Source organism: Corythoichthys intestinalis, chromosome 4 (assembly GCF_030265065.1).
Source record: "Corythoichthys intestinalis isolate RoL2023-P3 chromosome 4, ASM3026506v1, whole genome shotgun sequence".
NCBI classification, from domain to species: Eukaryota; Metazoa; Chordata; class Actinopteri; order Syngnathiformes; family Syngnathidae; genus Corythoichthys; species Corythoichthys intestinalis.
The window spans coordinates 48,236,647-48,251,481 of NC_080398.1; the positions used below are offsets into that span (position 1 = coordinate 48,236,647).

The 14,835-nt window shown below is 37.7% G+C and overlaps 1 protein-coding gene across 3 annotated transcripts in view; it reads right to left on the minus strand.

Moving 5' to 3' along the window:
- mroh1 (maestro heat-like repeat family member 1) overlaps positions 1-14,835 on the minus strand; it is a 49,117-nt gene that overhangs the window by 23,951 nt on the left and 10,331 nt on the right. For all 3 annotated transcript variants that reach the window (XM_057834263.1, XM_057834262.1, XM_057834260.1), the window contains exons 10-22: positions 8,998-9,076; positions 8,584-8,697; positions 8,233-8,306; positions 8,041-8,163; positions 5,566-5,673; positions 5,300-5,444; positions 4,973-5,013; positions 4,683-4,824; positions 2,977-3,029; positions 2,586-2,693; positions 2,381-2,500; positions 1,974-2,096; positions 103-249 (exon numbers count right to left, since the gene is read on the minus strand). In XM_057834263.1, the coding sequence (XP_057690246.1) occupies positions 103-249; positions 1,974-2,096; positions 2,381-2,500; positions 2,586-2,693; positions 2,977-3,029; positions 4,683-4,824; positions 4,973-5,013; positions 5,300-5,444; positions 5,566-5,673; positions 8,041-8,163; positions 8,233-8,306; positions 8,584-8,697; positions 8,998-9,076 (1,377 nt within the window). The remainder of the gene's footprint in view (positions 1-102; positions 250-1,973; positions 2,097-2,380; positions 2,501-2,585; positions 2,694-2,976; positions 3,030-4,682; positions 4,825-4,972; positions 5,014-5,299; positions 5,445-5,565; positions 5,674-8,040; positions 8,164-8,232; positions 8,307-8,583; positions 8,698-8,997; positions 9,077-14,835) is intronic.

A 14,835-nucleotide genomic window follows, 5' to 3' on the forward strand; every position in this document is an offset into this window, starting at 1 on the left:
ACCGTAAATGAGAAAGTGGAATAGAAAACCATTTCCCATTTTTTGTGACCATGACTGCTAACAAACATTTATTACAATGTATCGCCACAGCGCTTCTATTACCTTAGTGTTGAAATGTTTACTGATGCTGCGAAGAATATCTTGATCAATGCGATTCAGGATCTTTTCTGGAGGAGCGTTCACAGCCACTTGACCATAACACAAGATTAATGTGCTCTTCACCTTCTCCAGCTCAACGTCATTACGATCCTGAAGTCAGGAGACACAGACAGAAATTTACACTGCTGGCCAAAAGTATTGGCACCCCTGCAATTCTGTCAGATAATGCTCAATTTCTCCCAGAAAATGATTGCAGTCACAAATGCTTTGGTAGTAATATCTTAATTTATTTTGCTTGCAATGAAATAGCACAAAAAGAATCGAAAAAAAAAATTAAATCATTATCATTTTACACAAAAGTCCAATCATGAGCCGGACAAACGTATTGGCACCCTTTGAAAAATCATGTGATGCTTTTCTAATTTGTGTAATTAACAGCATCTGTTACTTATCTGTGGCACATAACAGGTGGTGGCAATAACTAAATCACAATTGCAGCCAGTTAAAATGGATTAACGTTGACTTAGCATCTGTCCTGTGTCCTTGTGTGTAACACTTTGAGCATGGAGAAAGAAAGACCAAAGAACTGTCTGAGGACTTGAGAAGCAAAATATTGAGGAAGCATGGACAATCTTAAGGCTCCATGTCCATCTCCAAAGACCTGAATGTTCCTGTGTCTACCATGCGCAGTGTCATCAATAAGTGTACAGCCCATGACACTGTGGCTAACCTCCGTAGATGTGAACGAAAAAGAAAAGTTGGACGAGAGATTTCAACGAAAGATTGAGCGGATGGTGGATAAAGAACCTCGACTAACCTCCAAACAAGTTCAAGCTGTCCTGCAGTCAGAGGGCACAACAGAGTCAACCCGTACTATCCGTCGGCGTCTGAATGAAAAGCGACTCTATGGTAGGATACTCAGGAAGACCCTACTTCTGACCCAGAGACATACAAAAGCCAGGCTGTAGTTTGCCAAAACTTACCTGAAAAAGCCAAAAACGTTTTGGAAGAATGTCCTCTGGTCAGATGAGACAAAAGTAGAGCTTTCTGGGAAAAGGCATCAACATAGAGTTTACAGTAAAAAAACAACAACAAAAAAACGAGGCCTTCAAAGAAAAGAACACGGCCCACACAGTCAAACATGGCGGATGTTCCCTGATGTTTTGGGGTTGCTTTGCTACCTCTGGCATTGGACTGCTTGACCATGCATGGCATTATGAAGTCTGTAGACTACCCAAAAATTTTGCAACATAAGGTAGGGCCAGTGTTAGAAAGCCGGGGCTCCCTCAGAGGTCATGGGTCTTCCAGCAGGACAATGACCCAAAACACACTTCAAAAACCACTAGAAAATGGTTTGAGAAAAAGCACAGGAGAATTCTGAAGTGGCCAGCCATGAGTCCAGACCTGAATCCCATAGAACACTTGTGGAGAGATCCGAAAATGGCAGTTTGGAGAAGGCACCCTTCAAATCTCAGAGACCTGGTGCAGTTGGCCAAAGAAAAATGGTCTAAAATCCCAACACAGCATTGTAAGAAACTCATTGATGGATAGCGGAAGCAGTAATTCGCAGTTATTTTGTCTAAAGCTTGTGCTACCATGTATTACACTGAGGGTGCCAATACTTTTGTCCAGCCCATTTTTGGAGTTTTGTGTAAAATGATCATGATTTTTTTTTTCCCCATTCTTTTTTGTGTTTTTTTATTGCAAGCAAAGTAAATGAAGATATTACTACAAAAGCATTTGTGATTGCAATTATTTTCTGGGAGAAATTGAGCAGTATCTGACAGAATAGTAGGGGTGCCAATACTTTTGGCAAGCAGTGTAGGATTAACTGAGATTTCATGTTTTTATTGAAATGTTCACGATTCTTTTACTTTGAGCAGGTTGAAGATGCTTGGAGATTTCTTGAACGCATCTGACTTTCCAAACTCATCCAGTTTGGCTAGAGTTCCTTCTAGATGGCTGTTGGCACACAATCCAATGCCGAGAGCCACACCCTGATCAAACAAGGAAACCAGATACATATTCTCATAGATACATATACATACCAGATTCTCATATGCAGGTCCACGTGAAGTCTTTTAAATATGAAAATTATTAAAAGATATAGCAAACAGCAAATAAAATATGACATAGATTTACCTTGCATTTATTCAAAATGGGTATTTTAGATGCTTAGTCTAATACTGCAATCACTTGAAATATTTCCTTCATTTTTACTCCATTACTGAAGGAAAAACCAGCAATTGAGAATGAAATGACTTGGCTGAATGTACTGTACCTTTCTTTCAACATCATCATTGTGTCTTGCTGTGAGGAGGATTTCCTGCAACTGTTTTTTAACAAAGTTCTTGTTGAAAGACTGCTGGAGGGTCACACCAATGCACTGATACAGGAAACTCTGTCAAAGGAAAAAAAATTGACATTGTGAAATATTGTGTCTTGTTGTGGTGCTTTTGGCATTCAAAGGAGTTAGTGGGCAGTACCTTTTCCTCCAATGCATTGTTATACGTGGACAAATAACTTGTTGCTTCTGCCGCAAACTGGCACACCCAGGTGTCATCATCAACAGCCACCAAAGTTTTGGACAGGAGCTGGAGACAATTTCATATCTTGTAATGGCATTTCAGTCAATCTTAAAGTTTGTAAAAAAAAAAAAAAAAATTATAAATTAAGTATTATCATTATAGTAAATTGGTTGATGCCACTCTAGAATAGTTTTTTTTTTTTAAACTAAATTATTAAAAACAAATGGTTAAACCATGGACCATATGCTTGTATTAGTATATTGCTTATGTTAGTACAATAATAATAAAAAACAACTGTTGTCTTTCTGTAGTCAATTTCTGTACATAATCTTAGATGTTAAAGACGCACCTTTAGCAGATTTTCATCCCAACTTTTCTTATCGAGGCTCTCTGCGGTTGACTCTAGAAACAAAAACAATGTATTCATTTGCTTTATTTGAATGTACCTGGTTGGCTTCAGGGTTGGAGAAAAAAAATTCTAGCTCATAAAAATTTACAAGTGGGCAGTGTTGTTAATCTTACTTTTAGAAAGTAATTAGTTACAGTTACAAACTATTTCTCCCAAAAAGTAATTAAGTTAGTAACTCAGTTACCTCAGTGTAAGAGTAATTAGTTACTCGGCAAAGTAACTGACGTTACTTTTCATGTTCCACACGATACTGAATGATCCATTCAATAACGTCTTTAACATCAAGTATGTTTATATTAACTGATTATATTAACTCAGACTTTTTACATTTTTTTTTATTTCACCTATATAAGAGTGTTACGGTATACAAACTTTCAAATGCTGTGAGAAAAAAAAACTTTTTGTTTTTCCTGCTGTACTGAACCCGCACCGAACCGTGACCCCTGTACCGAGGTACGTACCGAACCGTGACTTGTGTGTACCGTCACCCCCTTAATACATATACTGTAGATAATATTTTTCAATGTGCAGGAAGTTTCAATATGCAATATGCAGCAATCTCTTCCTTCTCCTATCTTTGCTCGAGTTGTTTTGATTAAAACAAACAAACAAACAACAGTTAACGGTAATGGCGTTGCAAAGATAATAATTAGATTACTCACCACTGACAAAAATAACGCAGTTAGTAACACCGTTATATTCTAATGTCGTTATTGACAACACTGGAGGTGGGTAGAGAAAGAAAGAATTTCACTCTAGGAAGAGTGGAGTTACTTCAAAATAATATTACTCAAGTAAAAGTAAATGTAGTCATCCAAAAAATGTACTAAAGTACAAGTAAAAAATTACTTGGTGAAAATAATACTCAAGTAATGAGTAACATTGTGAGTAATGGTATTTTTCTCAGCACAAAGTTATCAATATGAAATATTATTATACTGTACTATAACCATTTACATAATCACATTAAGCCAAAGAAATACACACACACAAAAAAAACTTTGAATTCCGGCGAGAAAACCAAAAAAAATCTACAGAATGGAAGCATCATTCATCAAAAGAGCATGAGTGTCCTCTAGTAGAAAAAATAGTACCTAGTTTGAATAGTGAATAGTTCCATGACAGTTCATGTTATGAAATTAAAAGAATCATATCTCCAGTTTTCTCATTTGGTGCCAAATAGAAACTGGGAGAGAGGTTAAAATCTGTGCTTTCAAGTCTTGTTGAGGGCAGCGCTCTATTTCAAATACTTAATTTTTTACGGTGCTTTAAGGACGCCACGTGATTGAACAGGCCAGCGTGACCATAGAACGGCAAGCTTGAGTCTGATTGGTATAATGGGGTCATGTGATTACTGTTGTGTCGTCTCATTGGTGAAACTGATAGAGCTACGTCTGGCACTGCTGGCAAAAAAAGTCAAAACTAATATGTAGAGTAAATAGGAAAAATGTAACGACTAGTGTAGCCCAAAGTAGCGGAGTAAGAGTAGTGTTTCATCTTCAAAAATATACTCAACTTAGTAAAAGTAAAAATTATGATTCGGTAAAACTACTCCTCTACGTAAATTTTTCTCAAAAAGTTACTCAAGTAAATGTAACAGAGCTAACAAAATTCATTACTACCCATCTCTGCAAACATCTGCTTACCTTCAAGTACAGTCAGTAGATGAGGGATCTCCTTGTCCCAGACAGCCTCTGTGTTGCGGTGAATGTTGATCGAGAGAATTTGTAGGAGCGAGAGTGACGGAGCTCCATGACCTCTGGTATTAAATGGAAATGCTGCATTGACCTGAAATGAACAAAACAACCTAAGATAAAATAGAAGTTCTGTCCAACCATTGAATTTTATTGCTATTAAATGAGAGGAGTAAATGCTTCCCTGTTAAAAAAATTTAGGGAGCTTTGATAAAATATTTCAAACTAATTATTTTACTTACAAGAAGTTTGATCATCAGTGTTTGAGGCGATGGAAGATTGACTACAAAGGAGAAAAAAATATATTTAATCTGCAATTATATATATATAATATAAAATCGACCTAATCCAGATATGTAAAACAAAGGGTTGAAGTTTGCAAAGACTATTTGTTACTCACATGAATTGTTTTAATAAAAAATAAATAATTTTATCTGCAATTATGTACAAAAAATGACCTAAAATTATATGTAAAGCAAAGGGTTTTCATGTCAAAATTTCACATTCCCCATTAATGACATACTGTATTGTACACATTGACAAAGATGGTTAATGAATGTTGCACTAACCTTCCTGAGAAAAGTCTATAATGAAAGTTGGTTCCTTGTTCTCTTTCTTTTTCTGGCCCAGTACAATCAGACTCTTACACAGTGGAGTGGTTGCATTGCTGTACTGTGGAGGTGTCAGGTAGTAGAGCAACTTTGGCCAAAGCACCTAAATACAACAAAAGATAATTAAATAAATCCCCAGTTATGTTTATGTGATATCCAGGTTTATAACATCATTAATTACATTGGAATCGCCATCAATAAAACGGATTGGTACTTAAACATACATCAGCCAGACGTGCAACAGTTGTCGTCAGAAGATGAAGGGTATTATCACACATCGTCCTCAGTGCCTCATTTGTTACCTCTTCTGGGTCTGCAGGTTTCTGTCCACGCTGTAGGAAGACAGACAAACCAATAATGAAAAACACAAATTTAATATTCATAACATTATTTTTCATCTCATTTTCAATTACGTTTGCAAACCGAACAGAGCCACGCTAAGTCCAATATCTATCTATAACCATTGGTAACACAGTTTGACACATAGTATGCTGGTGAATGGTTGGACAGATGAGGCACTTTAGCCAATTACAAATAGACAAATAACAAAGTTGAAGTAAAAAAATAAATTAATACTAGTAAATGAAATCTCAGTGCCTGAAATATATTTCAAGACGATACTATATGAAATCGATTCTTTGGACAACAGTATATTTGCTGGGATTAGAAAGTTGGCCAAGATTCAATTCAACGACCTTGAATCGATTTAAAACAAAATTCACCTAAAGCAATGAAAAATGCAAAGCCATTTTGACAATTTGGTTGCTAAAACATTTCAGACATTTGAAAAACATTTTTCAAAGAACAATATATCCAAAAGAGGATGATGCTGACGTTGCATTACATTTAAATCGATTTGATCGTTGCGTAACCAGTTGAAGCTTTGTTTCAACCCTGAAACCTACCCATAATTCAGTAGCCTATGTAGAAGCTGAGCTTCTAATAAGAATTGAAGAAAGACAGCCTTAGTCGTCGATTAATCGATGAACTTGTTAGTTTGAATAATCAAGTAATCAGATAAGGAAAATGAAAAATTAAAATACCTGTGCTGAGCCTCAAACGGTATTAAAAAATATATATATATATCGATGTACAACAAAAGTACAATTGGCTAACTTACATAGCAAAAGTCCGCTAGCTTAAAGGCTAACGTTTTTTAACAATGCTCTTAACAAATGGTTCAGACACATATTCCCACAAAAAACGGCTAAATAGATTTATAAACTAATTTACGAATGCATTAAAAAACATGAGCTTGAACAAAAACTTAAGCATACGTTGGTCTTAACATGGAGCAGTTGGATTCAGCCATGTGAAATGAGGCAGACCAGAGGGAAGCGTATCCACCCTAATCAATAAAACTAAATGCAAACACTTTCAAAATAAACAATAACAACGCCACTTTAATTAAACAAATACTCGAAGCAACACAATTTAATTCGAATATTTTATTCTAATCGAATACTCGAGTTAATTGATTAATCGTTGCAGCACTACTTGACTATTTTAAACTGATAATAAACTTATATATATATATATATATATAAATGGATTTTTTTTTTAAATGGAATTTTATTGTCATCATCATCGGTATCATTGACAATCATTGCAATTACAAAATGTGATTATGATTTGCCCGAAGGAACCGAAGAAGACGACAAAGGCGGACGAGATAAAGCATATGCTTATCAGTTTCCCATCCCCCATACAACTAAAGACGCACATTCAGGCATGGAACATACATCAAAACTGTAAAATAACACAGTCAACAATCTGGGTTTGGTAACCAAGCGTCCAGTCAAGCAGCTCGATTAATTTTAAGGCGCGAATTAAATGGAGCTCTCTGACGATTTCTTGATTCTGGTTTTGAATCAAGCCAGTCAAGGAGACCTCCAACTTCTGTATGGAGGATTTTATTTCATCCAAGGTTTCAAATTCTTTGGAGCCATACTGGGAGTTGAGCTTGCTAGCCCTGAGCGCTCATCAGTTAAGATAAGAGAGTGCTTCAGAGTGCGTCTGTACACGTTGGAGGCTGAGCAGCGAATATATATATAGAAGGAATTAAATGAACACACAACTCAAAAATTAGATTTTAACTAGATTTTCTACTTAAAAACAGTACCTGCAAATGTTCACACTGACATTATCACATTTATCTTGTCACAGGATTTGATTTTTAATATAATGCTAACCTAAGTCTAATGGAGCGAGATAGTTTTTTTTAAAACGGAAAAGGCAGCGACGTAATTTTAAGCTCACTTCACCAGCACCACCTGTCCTGCCCACCCGCTCGCTACACAGCGATAACAAGGCTCTCAGCAAACTCCTCCGTTCTCTTGCCACGATGAAGCACGTGATTGCCCCAGGTTGAATTAGCCAATACTTTGTAGCTGCACAGGGTCACTTCCGTGGGAAACTAGCACTCAAAAGCAAGTTTCTCGAATAGTGCTTCTTACACAAATCTCTACACAGATTAATCAATAGAGTAGACAGTCATACTGATGTGTCAAGACGCACAGGCCAGATTGCGGCCGTTAACAAATTATTCATAATTTCTCTGCGGCTCAGTAGCAAATGCGCCCCGGACCGGTACAAGTCCCTGACCCGGTGCTTGGGGATCATTGCTCTAAGCAATGCATGATTATACACAAATTCAGAAGTGTTTCCCCGATTCATTACAAAATGCAAAACTGCTTTACCTGATATGTGTCTGGTAATGCACAGTGTTGAACTATAAATCGCACTAATAACTCTCCTCCATCCAACTCGAGGTAACCGTGATGGGCCATGGCACTGATTACCTGGACAACACGCTTCTTAACCTGAGTTAAGAGACAGACTTAATGGTTGAGTGGATAACATTCCTGACTGTGAATGCATATGTGTGTTACCTTGTTACTGTGGTCAGCCATTGGTTGCCTAATGCTGGCTAGAATCAGAAGCTTCTTAGTCTCCATCATGGAAGCTGCGAAATGCAAACACAAGTATTAACCACACAAAATCTACCAAGGAAGTTATACAAAGATTAAGAGTAAGGAAAGCCTTCAGCTATATATCCATTTTGTACTGCTTTCTCATGTAGTGTTACATGTACAACCTGGGTTGGTCGCAAGCCAATCATAGGGCACAATAAACCAACAACCATTACTGCGTATTTAACAGATATCCACACCTACAGCCAATTGATTTACGGTTTGAGTCTTCAATTTGAATATAGGAATATTTTTAGTGTTTTTGCTCACTGCTGGAGTTGATGAGGTGACGCAGGACAGCCAGAGAGCCAAACCTACTCCGCTCATTGCTGTTCTCTAGCTTCTGAAGAACAAACATGACCAGTCGGTCTGGGAAGGCGTTTGCTAGAATTATAGATAGATGGAAAGTTATTCAAGCATCATCATGCATAAGTTGTACCCAAAATAACATGCATGATAAGATTAGATAACTGAGGACCCATGGGTGAAGAGTAAAACGTGGTTAGACTGAGCCTCACAGTTAATATGATTATCCTTAGGGGGACATCATGTGTGGCTCAAATGGATGATCTCATTACTGTCCTTGTGACTCCACAGAAATACTATTAGGCCATTTGAGCGGACACACACACATAATGGTCAATACAAAAATAACCAAAAAGAGATAAGAAAGTTCACTGTTACCCAAAAGACTGAAGCAACGAAGAACCTCATTGTGGTTCTTGACTGTGGGAGGGTTACTGTAATCAACAGAGGAAGACACCTAAGGGGGGAAAAACATATTCTTGTCTTTAACACGCACACTAATTCTCCAAAATTCCCCGAAATAGAACTTTGGTGATTAATCGCCACTATCCCTCCCAGTTGAATTAGATTTTCATTGCTGCTAAAGGCACCTAATGAGTTAAACAACATGTTTGGAATTGGTTGCAGTAATATTAAACTACACTGCCAATTGAAAAGATTGATGTTTTATTTCCATGGCTAGCATTTGCTGAGCTTCTTAACAACGACTGCATGGCAAATTGTTATGTGTAGCTAATTTTAATTTTTTTAATCTTTAAGAGACTTGAAAAAAACTACATTGTAGTTATTTTTTATTAACCTGCTGGAAAGTTCATTTTTAGCAGCCTCAGCTAACTTTCAGTAGGTCTACAGTGCAACTAAATGGGACTAAATAACAGGGCTGCGCAGTGACTGATGGAGGGGCAGGTGCTCATAGATCAAAAGGGCACATGAACAAAAATATAATACACCTTACAACAACATAACTTTCTGTTTAACCAGTTTTACAGGATAATTGGCTGTGACAGGCTTTAATTAGGAGTGGAGGGGGGCAGTGAATAGAAATCAACACTGTCATCAACACTTTCTGGTTGTGACTCAGTCAGTCTTTGCCTCTTCTTTCTTCAACCTCTATATCAAATCTTCCTTACTCAACTTGTTCATCTGAGAACAAACCAAATTAGATGTTCACTGAGCCACAATCAGCAGTTTTTTTTCAAAACTATTATTTAATTATTAGAGAACTTAAAGTTGTGTACCTTTCTAGCTAACGTTGTGAAGAAAACAGACAAATATGGTTGCCTATAGAGAGTAGACACACACGGGTCGAAATAGCCTTGGAATTGGGGGTAATTCATTATTAAAGTAGAAAACTATATGAGAAAACTACGTATTTTTTTAAAATCCCCACAATAAACCTGGTGTATGAATTTTCACTACAGTATTTTCTCTAACACGTTCATAGGGTAACACCTTTTGTTTTCAACCACCAGATATACTCAGACTTCTAACCACACACCCAGGTCACAGTGGAACAGCATGCAGGGGGAGAGGGCATACGCGCCGGCTTAGTGGCACACAGACGGGTTTTTTTTATATATATATACGTATATGTATATATATATATATATATACAGTGAGGAGAACAAGTATTTGATACACTGCCAATTTTGCTGGTTTTCCCACTTGCAAGCCATGTAGAGGTCTGTAATTTGTATCATAAGTTCTCTTCAACTGTGAGGGACGGAATCTAATACAAAAATCCAGAAAATCACATTGTATAATTTTTAAACAATAAATTTGTATTTAACTGCATGAAATAAGTATTTGATACATTACCAACTAGTAAATATTTCGGCTCTCAGTTCTTTTTTAAGAACCCATCCAGTTCTCCACTCATTACCGGAAGTAACTGCACCTGTTTGAACTTGTTACCTGAATAAAAGACACCTGTTCACATGCTCAAATAAACAAACTCCAACCTCTCCACAATGGCCAAGACCAAAGAGCTGTATAAGGACATCAGGGATAAAATAATAGACCTGCACAAGGCTGGGATGGGCTACAGGAAAATAAGCAAGCAGCTTGGTGAGAAGGTAACAACTGTTGGAGCGATTATTAGAAAATGGAAGAAGTTCAAGTTGACGGTCAATCTGCCTCGTTCTGGGGCTCCATGCAAGATCTCACCTCGTGGGGCATCACTGATCATGAGGAAGGTGAGGGATCAGCCCAGAACTACACGGCAGGACCTGGTCAATGACCTGAAGAGAGCTGGAAGCACAGTCTCGAAGAAAACCATCGGAAACACATTACGCCGTCATGGATTAAAATCTTACAGCGCACGCAAGGTCCCGCTGCTGAAGCCAGTGCATGTCCAGACACGTCTGAAGTTTGCCACTGATCATCTGGATGATCCAGAAGAGCAATGGGAGAAGGTCATGTGGTCGGATGAGACCAATATTGAACTTTTTGGTCTAAACTCGGCTCGTCGTGTTTGGAGGAAAAAGAAGGATGAGTACAACCCCAAGAACACCATCCCAACCATGAAACATGGAGGAGGAAACATCATTTTTTTGGGGCTGCTTCTCTGCCAAGGGTACAGGACGACTGCACTGTATTGAGAGGAGGATGGATGGGGTGATGTATCGCCAGATCTTGGCTGACAACCACCTTCCTTCAGTGAGAGCCCTGAAGATGGGTCGTGGCTGGGTCTTCCAGCATGACAACGACCCAGAGCACAAGCCAAGGCAACTAAAGAGTGGCTCCGTAAGAAGCATCTTAAGGTCCTGGAGTGGCCTAGCCAGTCACCAGATCTGAACCCGATAGAAAATCTATGGAGAAAGCTGAAAGTCCGTGTTGCCCGGCAGCAGCCCCGAAACCTGAAGGCTCTGGAGAAGATCTGCATCGAGGAGTGGGCCAAAATCCCTGCTGCAGTGTGTGCAAACCTTGTCAAGGACTACAGGAAACGTTTGGTATCTGTAATAGCAAACAAAGGTTTCTGTACCAAATATTAAGTTCAATTTTTGTGATGTATCAAATACTTATTGCATGCAATTAAGTGCAAATTTATTATTTAAAAATCATAAAACGTGATTTTCTGTTTTTTTGTATTAGATTCCGTCCCTCACAGTTGAAGAGAACTTATGATACAAATTACAGACCTCTACATGCTTCGCAAGTGGGAAAACCAGAAAAATCGGCAGTCTATCAAATACTTGTTCCCCACACTGTATATGGCGGAAAACACTCAGGTGACTTGAAATTCCGCTCTGACACCCCCAATTTGGCCAAATGTCAAAATTGTCCGATATGCATGTGTGATACAACATTAGAAAGCTCAAAATCTATATTTTCTGGGGGAAGTAAAATTTTGGACAGGAGGGCATTTTTTTTTTATTTTTTTTTATGTTTTTTGAACTGCAAAACCCTATCTGGACGTGAGAGCACTTTAACGAGATATTATCGCGTACTTACCTTGTTTCGATCAAAAAACTCCATGTAGTATGTATCACCCGGTGTCAAGACACAGCTTTGAATGGCCACCGCTGGATTTTATGGGTGAAACTTGGTAATATAACAAGGGTCGCGATGCAGAAATCGCAGACATCAAGGAGTGGTCGAGATTTTCATATATTTACTTTTAAACGTTTGTATTTCAGTTTTTCTTTGTTTGGATCGATTATTTATCATCTAACATATCGGGGGAAATGCGACAGTAACAAAAAAATACAATTTAGCGATAGTTATGAGGTAGATATCCGTGACTTTTTTACAGACGCCATTTTTTTTCATTGTGATGTAATTTGTTTAAAAGTTTAAAATATGCGAATGAATAATTTTTTTAAGTCGTTATTTTTTTGTAAAAAAAAAAATATTAGACATCAATGAATGATTCTAAGCTAAAAATGACACACATTTTGAATAACAAATATAATTACCTTGTTTTCATGGCTGGGTTGAAACAAAAACCGTAGCGCGACGTCTTTAAACAGAGGTTTCCCGGGTAAAATGGGCAAATTAAAAATAGTTCGGGGGCTTAATGCGCCATGACTCTGCTATGGCAGCATATGGACATATTTTTCTATCAAACACAACAGTTGTTTTGGCTTAAAATACAGCAGTTTCTGTTAAAGAGGAGTGCAAGGGCAGAAACTGCTTTTTCAGTCTTGTCTGTGTTTTCCGCTATACATACACATATATATATATGTATATATATATATATATATATTATATATGTATGTGTATATATATATATTAGGGCTGTCAAAATTGACGCGATAACGGCCGGTAATTAATTTTTAAAAATTAATCACGTTAAAATATTTAACGCAATTATCGCATGCGTGGAACGACCCACTCAAGCATTGCCGCGAACAGACTACAATTGCGCCGTTTGAAGTATATTGAGAGCTAAGGGCAGAGACAAGCAAGTGGATTGGACGCAGGTGTTACCGGCACCCACCAAGGGGGCCGCTGTTATTTTCAATGTGACCGGCATTGTCAGATTGAGCAGTGAGGAAGAAAGTGGTTGAGCGAGAGAGGGAGCGAGAGAGTAGAGAAAGTGCGCAGTTAGCGCAGGCCCGAGTGCTGCGTTCCCCACATGCTTTTGTTTTGTTAAGAAAAGTATTCACATAAAGCCATCTAACGCCTCTCAGTGTTTATTTGTTCGCCGCCGTCTTCCTCAGGAGGTAATCGGACGAACCGAGCCATCTGACGACAATGATCCAACATGATTCACCGGTCCAATGGGGTCCATAGCACTACCAATTTCCTAGCAGGATGAATTGGTAACTCAGACATTTGTTGGAGCCGCGCTACTTAATGGGTTACGCAGTAGCATCTCTTTGCCAATTGTTATGACTATTGTGGCAAGCAACATGGGGAAGTATAACTAGAGATGATCTTTTACATAACACCATGTATTGTACTCCATGCAGAGAAGATATATCCTTTGCAGCAAACACTGTGACTCATGGTTGCTCAAATTCCCATCACGCATTTGGGCAGTTAAGAACATTTAAATCACTACAGTATCATTTAGTGAAAGCACAACACAAATAATATTCCTATCTCTCAAAAATGAAATAATGTTCACAAAAAGAAAAGCGCTCTCAATGCAAAGAGATCTGGCATTCCCAATCGAAATAGCTATGCAAAATAATACGCTATTCAAACATTAAGTTTAGCTAAAAAAATACACTAGATGGCAATATTTAGTCACAATATACAAACTATCAAAATTACTATAACTGGTACTCACATTTATCTTTCATGAATTAAAAGTCTTTCTGTCCGTGGATCCCTTTCACAGAAAGAATGTTAATGTTAATGCCGTCTTGTGGATTTATTGTTATAATAAACAAACACAGTACTAATGTACAGTATCTTGAATGTAAATATCCGTCTTATCTTTCCATTCCAACAATAAAAAATAATAATAAAAGAAAAATATGGCATATTTTAGAGATGGTTTGAATTGCGATTAATTGCGATTAATTATTTTTTAAGCTGTAATTAACTCGATTAAAAATTGTAATCGTTTGACAGCCCTAATACATATATATATATATATATATATACATATATATACACATATATATACATATACACACACATACAGTGCTGCTCAAAAGTTTGTGAACCCCCTCAACATTTTGGAATTTTCTATTATTTCAACCTGATTTCCTAATCAATCAATTCAGTAGTTTTTTTTTGTTTTTTTAACAGTTGTGTTGTCGAGACTAAATTAAAAAGAGTTTTCATCAACTGATGTAGGTGCAAAATTGAACTGTTTGGTCACAACCAAAACCGCCATGTCTGGCGAAAAGTCAACACTGCATACCACCAAAATTTCCTTCTCCCAACAGTGAAGCATGGAGGTGGGAATGTCAAGATCTGGGCTTGCTTTTCATCCTCAGGACCTGGACAACTCCACATAGTCCAGGGAATCATGAATTCTGAGGAATATTGTCAAATCCTAGAACATAACCTGACGCCATCTGTTTTGAAGTTAAAGCTTGGCAGAAGGTGGATCATGCAACATGATAATGATCCAAAGCATTCCAGCAATACAACCAAGGAATGGCTGAAAAAGAAGAAGATTCGTGTTCTGGACTGGCCCAGTCAAAGTCCTGACCTAAATCCCATTGAAATGCTGTGGCGGGACCTGAAGCGAGCAGTTCATGCCAGACGCCCATCAAACCTCTCTCAACTGACTGCGTTCTGCAAGGAAGAATG